Source organism: Platalea leucorodia (genome assembly GCF_965183815.1).
Source record: "Platalea leucorodia genome assembly, chromosome: W".
Classification (NCBI taxonomy): domain Eukaryota; kingdom Metazoa; phylum Chordata; class Aves; order Pelecaniformes; family Threskiornithidae; genus Platalea; species Platalea leucorodia.
Window position 1 is genome coordinate 10,791,323 of NC_138859.1, and position 10,754 is coordinate 10,802,076.

General features: G+C 40.0%; 1 protein-coding gene across 1 annotated transcript in view; it reads right to left on the bottom strand.

The window, feature by feature from the left end:
* LOC309601734 (E3 ubiquitin-protein ligase RNF180-like) overlaps positions 1-9,999 on the bottom strand; it is a gene marked incomplete at both ends in the record, with an annotated part of 52,726 nt that extends 42,727 nt beyond the window's left edge. The window contains one exon of the mRNA XM_082334898.1: positions 9,994-9,999. Within this exon, the coding sequence (XP_082191024.1) occupies positions 9,994-9,999 (6 nt within the window). The remainder of the gene's footprint in view (positions 1-9,993) is intronic.
* Positions 10,000-10,754: the final 755 nt, after the last annotated feature.

The following is a 10,754-nucleotide window of genomic DNA, read 5'->3' on the forward strand; positions in this document are numbered from 1 at the left end:
GCAACATAGAGACAGAGAATTAAAGCAAATAATTTTGATATTCTATTAACCGATTAGCCAGTATCTGGAGAATTCACTAGTCAAACAGAACCAGCAGCCACATAAAGACTTGGAATAATGGAATAAACTTTGGGGGAAAAAAACCCAAACCCCCACTTTACAATAGTTATTGCTAAATTTAACAGACTCTCCTCCTTCCCTCTCCCTCTCAAGGCCCACAAAAGAAAGAAGACCCAAGTTTCTTTTCAATAGAGTGACCTAATTTGGACTTCCACATGGAAACAGTAATTAAGGACCCCAAAGCAGTAATGCATGTCAGTGCACTGCTGTGCACAAGCTAATAAACTTTTCCTCTCAGTGAGGATAATTAGTGTGTGCATAAGGCAGCATTAGTATGGATAGAATGATTCCTTTTCCATAGATAACTTGGGTATATCTACACTATACTCCATGGTGCATTGTAGACATAGTCAATGCCATTTGTTCGTAGTAGCTCCATTAACTTTTTTCAAGAACTGCATAATATAGAAAAATCTGTGCTTAAGTAGGCAAACAGGAATTTAGCACAGAAGAGTGTATTCAGGCTAAATCAACATAGAGAAAGCTAGAGAAAGCTTCCTTCATATTTTGTAAATTTTTCTCAGCAGTTGAAAAGTTGAGTAATACATCAAGCATAATCTTCCTATTATTGCTAACATCAGTACAGCTTCAATGGAGCTAGAAATTTCATGAAAATCAGTGTAACTGGCCAGCTAAAGTCAAGCACAATGCTGATTATAACTGCCCTGGTCAAGAGCTGTGACACCAATTTAGACATTCATCACTGCCTGTCCCTCATGTACCCGGGGTCCTTTGGATGTCAACATCTGTAAAGATGCAGGATACGCTAAACAGGAATTTGCCCAGACTTTCTATATTGCTGAAATGATCATATGAAAATGCTGCAAAGGGGTATCTGTGAAAGCACAGAAGTGTGTGTGCACCAAAGAAACAATCAGAGAAAGATACCATAAGGTGTTAAAAAAATAATTTGAAATTACTCCTGCTCTTTCACAGGTGTTTAACCAGCATCACTGCAGAAAAGAGGCAATGATGAGATGCTGCCCTGTGAAAGGGATACAGTTCATTCTACTGCTCCTCATCTCTGACTTTTTTATTTCACACTGGGTTTTTTTTGTTACTGAATTTACTGAGAATATACTGCTTTGGTCAAACAGTACTTTATAGGGTCATTCAAAAAAATCACACTCAGACAACCTCTCATAGGAAGAATCCACTTCAAAGTCATGTTACATATCAACATTTTCATAGTTAAGAAGCAGAGAAAATGTCCATTGGGATTCTTCACTAATTCCAAAAGCCTGCTGGGCCCTGTCTTTCAAGAGGATATGAAGGAAATAAGTTAATAGGACAGAATTAATTTTTTTTTATTGAAAAACTGAAATACAATACAGAATGAGACTACAGGAGACAGTGATTTAACTCCATCAAACAGCAAGTATAAATTGATAAAATTTGCAAAATCAAAATATTACTCCTAAGTTATTACCAGTTCTAAGAAGGTCAAATGTTATTGTATCTTATGCATGACAAGTGCTTAGAAGCACTGCATTCTGTATACATATATTAATTATGCCAGAATTAGCTTACAGGTAGGGGAACAAAAAGTAATCAAGACTAGTTAACAAAAAAACAAATTTATTTTTGCAGGAGGAACTGTGGTATATGGGAAAGGGGAGACTGATACACCTTCCTTTATACAATTTCAGGTTTTGCACCCCAAATATTATCCCATATGCTCAGGTCATACTCTTAGCCATGCAATACTTATAGTTTCATGCTGTAAAAATCACGCTGGTACGCTGTAGCAGATATAGCCCTTATATCAGTTCAGACACTTTGACCTGACAAAGGAGACATCCAAGACCTGATTACATCTTCAGACTGCAGGGCACCATCTGACCCAGAGCCAAGTTATTTGCAGGATGGACACAACTAGTATGCTCTGGGGGGAGTGAGCTCTTAGCAGAGCGCACAGGACCAGGGCCACTAGGCTTCAGGTCAGAGGATGACTCCTTGGCCCTCTTTCAGCAACTACAAATGTACCCAGTATGTCTAAATGCCTGACCTAGATCTATTCAAATGAGTACAGGGTGGAAATATGATCTGCAGTGGCTAAAAGGTCTTAGAATTATACAAAATAGGACTGAAAAACTCTCTGGATCACTAAGCCCCATATTCTAAAATTGTGAATAATAAGACAGGAGGTCCACAGACACAGATCCCAATCCCCATTCCAACATCCTGAAACAAGTTTTAGATTTGTACCAAAAGGCAAAAGCAAAAATGACAACCTAGAAAACTAAGAGGAAGGAAATCAATGACATAACATTGGGAAGGAAACTATGAACTTGTCCAGAGATCATCAGTTCAACCAGTGTGAAAAATTTCTTCCTGGCACCAAATCTAGTGATTAGGTTACTCCTGAGAGTGCAAACATGACACATCAACCCAGAATCTGAGAAATTAATGCCAAAACATCCTGCCTACTTCATCTCTAGGTGTGGCAAATTTCCAATGCTTAGTGACTTTCTAAGTGCCTATGTATTGTACAAAAACTCAAATCCAATGGTATAAAAAAAAATCATGCAGACTGGTTCTTTCCTACCTCTGCCGTGGTAGGAATTATACTTTGAAAAGAAAGGACCTCAGACATTGCCTTTGACAAAAGGTTTCTTTAGAATATGACTTTGCTCTTATTTTTCACAAAAAGAAAATTTGTCTGTGTTTACAAGAAAAGCACATAGCCTGACAATCTGAATGATACACTTTTCTTGATCTGTATTTCAAAAGGACAATCTTCCAGAAGTTTAAAAGGTACACACTAACTTGAAACAGATGCTGGTGTCTCATTTTTCTCCTTAGGTAAGATTACCTACACTCCTTTACAGTACAGATGCCACCATTTAGCTCTTCACTTGTATCAAATGAGATTACAGGTCAAGATCCTGAACTTTATAATGGAAAAAACCCTCAAATATTGATTTCACGAAATGTGTAGCTGTATATATCATAACTGCCAGAATGACAATCTAAGATAATTCCTTATAATAGAACTGGAATTCTTCTGAGAATCCAAAGGCTAACACAAATCAACTATAATCTAAACTTATTTCAGTTAAAAATTGGAACAATTTTTACAAGGCATCAAGATATTCCGGTCAAAATTCCAGGAAATGTCTTCAGAGAACACAGTAATTACCTCTACTCTCCCAGGTTTGTGCATGATCTGTTTTAACCTCAGTTTTCAGTATGGCAAGATGAATGTATGTTGCTAACAGAAATTGCTTTTCTAGACAGCTACTGTAAAGTGTGAATCCGTTTTACCCAACTTGAAAAAGGTTCGTTATTTTCCAGTTAGTTAAAGCTTCAAATGAAACTACTTATCCCAAAACAATTTGCAACAGTTAAACAGCAAACAACTCATATCTTAAAATTCGAAATCTATTACCTGAACTAGAACCTCTTAAGTACTTGGGATTTTTATGAAAGACTTTTTTCACAGAACTGTCCTTTTGTCAAATAGGCATTTTTAGTTTCAGATTATGCTTTTTTTTCAAGCATGCTAATTTATGCAGACTCAACATTAAATATTCATTAATATCTTTAAAATGCAGATAACAGCTCTGTGAAAGCATATATCATCTTTTATAACATAATCAATTAACAACTATTTTACCTGCCAAATGAAATTAAATAATTCAGACTGCTCCATAATACCACAATCTATATAGCAGCTTTTAACTCAACTGAGAAAAATACTTCATAATATTACGATCTTTCAAATCAGAGATGATTCATGGTTTGCACCAGGCATATACTTACATATATACATACATGTTTATATATAAAAGAAAATTTGTACAATTAGGTAAGATGGTCATGTAAGAAAACAAGAATTCCCCAAATGCCCTGCAAAGCAAACATATCATTGCTTCATGAAATTTAACCTTTTGTAACACTGTAACACTGGAAATATCTTGTGAAAAATCACTAGCCACTGTCCGCTGCCATTCTGATACGGACTAATCTTGCATTCTGCACAGGCAACTATCTGTTTCTGGGACGTCTGTCAGGGTTGTGATTAACTGTCATCAATGCAAAGACAACTAGCTCTTTGCACAGTCATTTATATCTACCAGGTCTCATAGGACAGATCCAGAATCACATGAAAGCTGATCTTAAGCTTTCAGGGCCAGTTAGATAAATGATCAGTCTAGCCATGTTCATACGGTGTGAAGAAATAAATTTAGCACATCAGAAACACTTCTGTGCAATGTTAGCTCAAATATTTCTGCCAGATGAACCCAGAAACAGGAATGTATGGTGAAGACATCTGAGTGACCCTGCCTGGATTCAGGCTGATTCATACAGAAGCATTCGGATGGTCCTGCATCATGCTCTTTCCTGACAGTGCAAACCATGGAATCAACTTGTAGCCCTCAGTGCACTTGTGCTAATAGTCCTGCAATGCCAGAGAGGACAGCAAAGGAACTCAGGAATGCCTGCAGAATTCAGCTTGCTCCCCAACAGGATTATTAGACACGAGTTCAGCACTGGCCAGGCCAGATCCAGATACAGAATGATTATACGTGCAACAATCAAAGTGCCTTTTCAGCATGGTTGGCGAATCCATATCACTTGGGTTTTTCATCATTTCCATCACTTGAAATACCCCAGGATTCCCAGTGATCCAGATAATGAAGGACCTAGGCTGTGCTCAGTATTCTCAAAGAAAAACCTCTGCCTGGAAAACATGACATGCTTAGTTTTGCATCAGAAATTTAAATTTGAATTAGCATACCTAATCTCATGGATCTTATCCCACAGCCCCTGGTCTGTCAGTGTTTCTAGCCTGAATATAGCATGTCTTTTTTCCTTCCACAAGTCTCTCAAAACTTTTTCTCACACTGTAACCTCCCTGAACTGTCTAACCATTACTCCCCATAGCACCTATTTCAGACACAGTGAGTAAAGAATACACATTTCTAATTTTGTTAACTAAATTCAGTTGGTCATGTGCTTCTTCATACATGAGGTATTGTTGAGAATTTCATAGAATCATAGAATCATTTAGGTTGGAAAAGACCCTTAAGATCGTCGAGTCCAACCGTTAACCTAACACTGCCAAGTCCACCACTAAACCATGTCCTCAAGCACCACATCTACCCGTCTTTTAAATACCTCCAGGGATAGAGACTCAACCACTTCCCTGGGCAGCCTGTTCCAATGCTTGACAACTCTTTCGGTGTCCAGATCCATCTGTAGAGCCTTTCTACCCTCCACCAAATCAACACTCCCGCCCAACTCGGTGTCATCTGCAAACTTACTGAGGGTGCAGTCGATCCCCTCATCCAGATCATTGATAAAGATATTAAACAGAACCAGCCCCAATACTGAGCCCTGGGGAACACCACTTCTGAATGGCCGCCAACTGGATTTAACTCCCATTCACCACCACTCTTTGGGCTTGGCCATCCACCCATTTTTTTACCCAGCGAAGAGTATGCACATCGAAGCCATGAGCAGCCAGTTTCTCCAGGAGAATGCTGTGGGAAATGGTGTCAAAGGCTTTACTAAAGTCCAGGTAGACAACATCCACAGCCTTTTCCTCATCCACTAAGCGGGTCACCCTGTCATAGAAGGAGATCAGGTTAGTCAAGCAGGACCTGCCTTTCCTAAACCCATGCTGACTGGGCCTGATCTCCTGCTTGTCCTGCACGCGCTGTGTGATGGCACTCAAGATGATCTGCTCCATGACCTTCCCTGGCACCGAGGTCAGGCTGACAGGCCTGTAGTTCCCCACATCCTCCTTCTGGCCCTTCTTGTAGATGGGCATCACATTTGCTGACCTCCAGTCAGCTGGGACCTCCCCGGTTAGCCAGGACTGCTGATAGATGATGGAAAGTGGCTTGGTGAGCACTTCTGCCAGCTCCCTCAGTACCCTTGGGTGGATCCCATCCGTCCCCATAGACCTGTGTGTGTCTAAGAGGTGTAGCAGGTTGCTAACCATTTCCCCTTGGATTATGGGGGCTTTATTCTGCTCCCCATCCCTGTCTTCCAGCTCAGGGGGCTGGGTACCCTGAGAACAACTGGTCTGACTATTAAAGATTGAGGCAAAGAAGGCATTAAGTACCTCAGCCTTTTCCTCATCTTTTGTCACTATTTTTCCCCCTGCATCCAATAAATGATGGAGATTCTCCTTAGCTCTCCTTTTGTTGCTAATGTATTTGTAGAAACAGTTTTTGTTGTCTTTTACAGCAGTAGCCAGATTAAGTTCTAGCTGGGCTTTGGCCCTTCTAATTTTCTTCCTGCATAACCTCACGACATCCTTGTAGTCCTCCTGAGTCGCCTGCCCCTTCTTCCAAAGGTCATAAACTCTCCTTTTTTTTCCTGAGTTCCAGCCAAAGCTCTCTGTTCAGCCAGGCCGGTCTTGTCCCCCACCTGCTTGTCTTTCCGCGCATAAGAATGGCCTGCTCCTGCGCCTTTGAGATTTCCTTCTTGAAGAATGTCCAGCCTTCCTGGACTCCTTTGCCCTTCAGGACTGCCTCCCAAGGGACTCTGTCAACCAGGCTCCTGAACAGGCCAAAGTCTGCCCTCCGGAAGTCCAAGGTAGCAGTTCTGCTAACCCCCCTCCTTACTTCTCCAAGAATTGAAAACTCTATCATTTCATGGTCGCTGTGCCCAAGACAGCCTCCAACCATCACATCACCCACAAGTCCTTCTCTGTTCAGAAACAACAGGTCCAGCGGGGCACCTCCCCTGGTTGGCTCGCTTACCAGCTGTGTCAGGAAGTTATCTTCCACACCCTCCAGGAACCTCCTAGACTGTTTCCTCTCTGCTGTGTTGTATTTCCAGCAGAGATCTGGTAAGTTGAAGTCTCCCACGAGAACAAGAGCTAGCAATTGTGAGACTTCTCTCAGCTGCTTATAGAATACTTCATCTGCCTCTTCATCCTGGTTGGGTGGTCTATAACAGACTCCCACCAGGATATCTGCCTTATTGGCCTTTCCCCTGATTCTTACCCATAAACACTTGACCCTTTCATCATCATTGTCAAGCTCTAGACAATCAAAACATTCCCTAATGTACAGGGCTACCCCACTGCCTCTCCTTCCTTGCCTATCCTTCAGTACTGCTCACACATTTGTAGAAAAATAGTTTCAGTGCACTAGTCAATGCAACTTTTCTGCTTAAACTAAAGGGAACTGGGATACTTTTAGAACAAAAGAAATCCAACAGACAGACATCCACACAGTGGTTAATTTCATTCTAAATACGGATATATTACAGAGATTAACAGATTTCAATCCAGAAAGATTCATCAATTCTAATGCATTATTCATATCCTCCTAAAACAGATGAACTGACAGATTTCTAGAATCTTCACAAAAGGTAGGTATAATCTTGAAAGAAAATTAAAGGAGAAAAAGCCCCACACATTCCCACATGTTGTGGTTTAACTCCAGTCGGCAACTAAGCACCACACAGCTGCTTGCTTACCCTCCCCCCCCGCCCCCCATGGGATGGGGGAGAGAATCAGGTAGAAAAAAAAAGAGCAAAACCCATGAGTTGAGATAAAGAAAGTTTAATAGGACAATAGAGGAAGAGGAAATAATAACAACAACAATAATAATGATAAAAGAATATACAAAACAAGTGATGCACGATGCAATTGCTCACCACCAGCTAACCGATGCCCAGCCTGTCCCCGAGCAGCAATCGCTGCCCCCCAGCCAACTCCCCCCAGTTTATATACTGAGCATGATGTCATATGGTACGGAATAGCCCTTTGGCCAGTCTGGGTCAGCTGTCCTGGCTGTGCTCCCTCCCAGCTTCTTGTGCACCGGGCAGAGCATGGGAAGCTGAAAAGTCCTCAACTGGTGTAAGCCCTACTTAGCAACAACTAAAACATCAGTGTGTTATCAACATTATTCTCATCCTAAACCCAAAACACAGCACTAGACCAGCTACTAAGAAGAAAATTAACTCTATCCCAGCCGAAACCAGGACACCCACAATTCTAAATTGTATTAAATGTGAAGCGTGTTTTTAGCTAAATTGTCTAGAAAGGAAACCTTTCCCTTCTGATGTTTAATAATTTTAATTTAGGTGTTGGTATAAAGCATTAGGGAAGTACATGATATCAGAAAAAGCACTGTACCAAATAAAATCTTGGGAATAGCTAGCTTTAAAAAATGTATGTTGTCACAGCTTTACAGCCATAAGGGTGTTAGATCATAACTCAGTAAACTTTTGTTTTATTTAACTTATTAGCCTATATTGGTATAAGCTTGTACTTTGGATCTGAAAAATGCATTCATACACCCAAAAGACTGCCAACTTCTTCAGCTGTAAGAGTAGATGCTATTTTTCCTTACATTTAGTTCTAATACAGCTACCATACAACCTCTTCAACCTCTTCAGTATTTTGCAGTACTGTATATAATTCATTTCACTAATTTGCTACTTTAATTTTTCCATTTCCTACTAGAATCACTGTGTCCTGGTTTCGGCTGGGATAGAGTGAATTTTCTTCTTAGTAGCTGGTAGAGTGCTGTGTTTTGGATTTAGGATGAGAATAATGTTGATAACACACTGATGTTTTGGTTCTTGCTGAGTAGAGTTTACACCAGTCAAGGACTTTTCAGCTTCCCATGCTCTGCCAGGTGCACAAGAAGCTGGGAGGGAGCACAGCTGGGACAGCTGACCCAGACTGGCCAAAGGGCTATTCCATACCATATGATGTCATGCTTAGTATATAAGCTGGGGGAAGAAGAAGGAAGGGGGGGACGTTTGGTGTGATGGCATTTGTCTTCCCAAGTAACTGTTACGCATGATGGAGCCCTGCTTTCCTGGAGATGGCTGAACACCTGCCTGCCGATGGGAAGTAGTGAATGAATTCCTTGCTTTGCTTTGCTTGCGCACGCGGCTTTTGCTTTACCTATTAAACTGTCTTTATCTCAACCCACGAGTTTTCTCACTTTTACTCTTCTGATTCTCTCCCCCATCCCACCGGGGGGGAGTGAGCAGGCAGCTGGGTGGTGCTTGGTTGCCGGCTGGGCTAAACCATGACACACTGATAGTTTATCATTAACTTCAGAAACAGTGAGTTTGTATGAAATCTCTTCTGTTCTATTATATTTGTGTGACATCTTTTTGATGCTTACAGTGACTTCTACTTCCCAGTGACTGCTTGCAGTTTTACCTAAAATAGTTGAAGAAATGTAAAAAAAAAAATTTTCTTTTCAGATAGCATTATTTTCTCCCAAATGCAGACATGAGGAAAAAAAAATGCTTGAGAGTTGGATACCATAAAATTTAAAGGGGGGTCACGGATGTGAAACGTTCATAGATACATTGACCACTACAAAGCATGAACGATTAATTCTTTAAAAAACAAGGTAAAGAGCTTTAATCCTCCCAGATGTTAGGAATTTTGTTTTTTCCTGAAAAAAGTTCTTTTTGTATTTGAAGAACCAAGCCCTGCTCTCTACTTAAATCTCCATGCAAGCAGTGTTTATTTTACCTCAGTTTATATGTATTCAGAGAGTTTAGTGCCATGAAAACCAATTAGAAATATAAAACTGACTCAAATTCTTAGTCACTGAGTCAGTAACAATTTGTAGAAGTGAAGGACTATAGGCCTGGGGCGCAAAATTCTATAAAATTTATAACAATTCATTCTTTTCTTATGTAAAGATTAATCTTAAACTCTCTCCTTACTGTGTATTTGATGTGGTCCTTCTGGTAATCCACAGATATGAAAGTACTCTTGTATTCTTGTTCATACTGTTGTTGAACTTTGATTTTTATCTGCCGTAAGTCATCTTATATAACTGTGCAATTTAGTCTGCTCTTCACTCTATCTGTGTAATAAGAACCCACGCTGAAATTATGGGATGCACCTAACTGCACACCATTGCAACCTACCTCCATGAATGGGTCATTGTCTTTTTTAGCTGAGGGACAGCAAGGCTCATAAATTGTTATGATCTAAGTTGTCTGTTGGCTTCTAGAAAAACAAAAATAATAATTTATAATATTTATAGTTTATACAAGAAAAAAAGCATAGAGTATTTCTATACTTCTAGGCTATTCATCAATATTTTCTTGGAATAGTAATCAATATAACCTTGGAACAGCAGCAATGATCCATATGTTATTTATTTAAAAAATCCACTTTTTTGGCAGACAGTCAACAATAAAATACATAACTCAGTTCACTGGGCTTAGTTTCTTTCCTGTGTTGCTTTTGCCCAGCAAGATACAATGTCTGCAAGGATGGATCAGGATATTATCCGTGGCATGGCACATTACCCCAGCTGTTAACCGTTAGGGTTGTAACACTACCAGTACAACATTACTATTTCAGGTAGAATTGGCTGCAGTTGGAGACTTTGTGTGTCTCTATTCAAAAAAATTACATATTACCAAGAATGCTGGAAAAGCATAAAAAGGTCGGTGAAAACCATTGCCTTTTCTTAGCATACTAACCACCAAAGGTGGCCTGATACAAGAAGTAGCAGGTGATCCCCTCTTTTGCAAGATGGGCACTTAATGCACAACAGCTCATGGATTTCTGCTATGCTGAGGTTATTCTACAGTATTCGTATATTATGAAAGTATCTTATAGACAAGCAGCTTATTCATATATATTTCACTTAAATGAAGGAACATATTCACAGCACAGC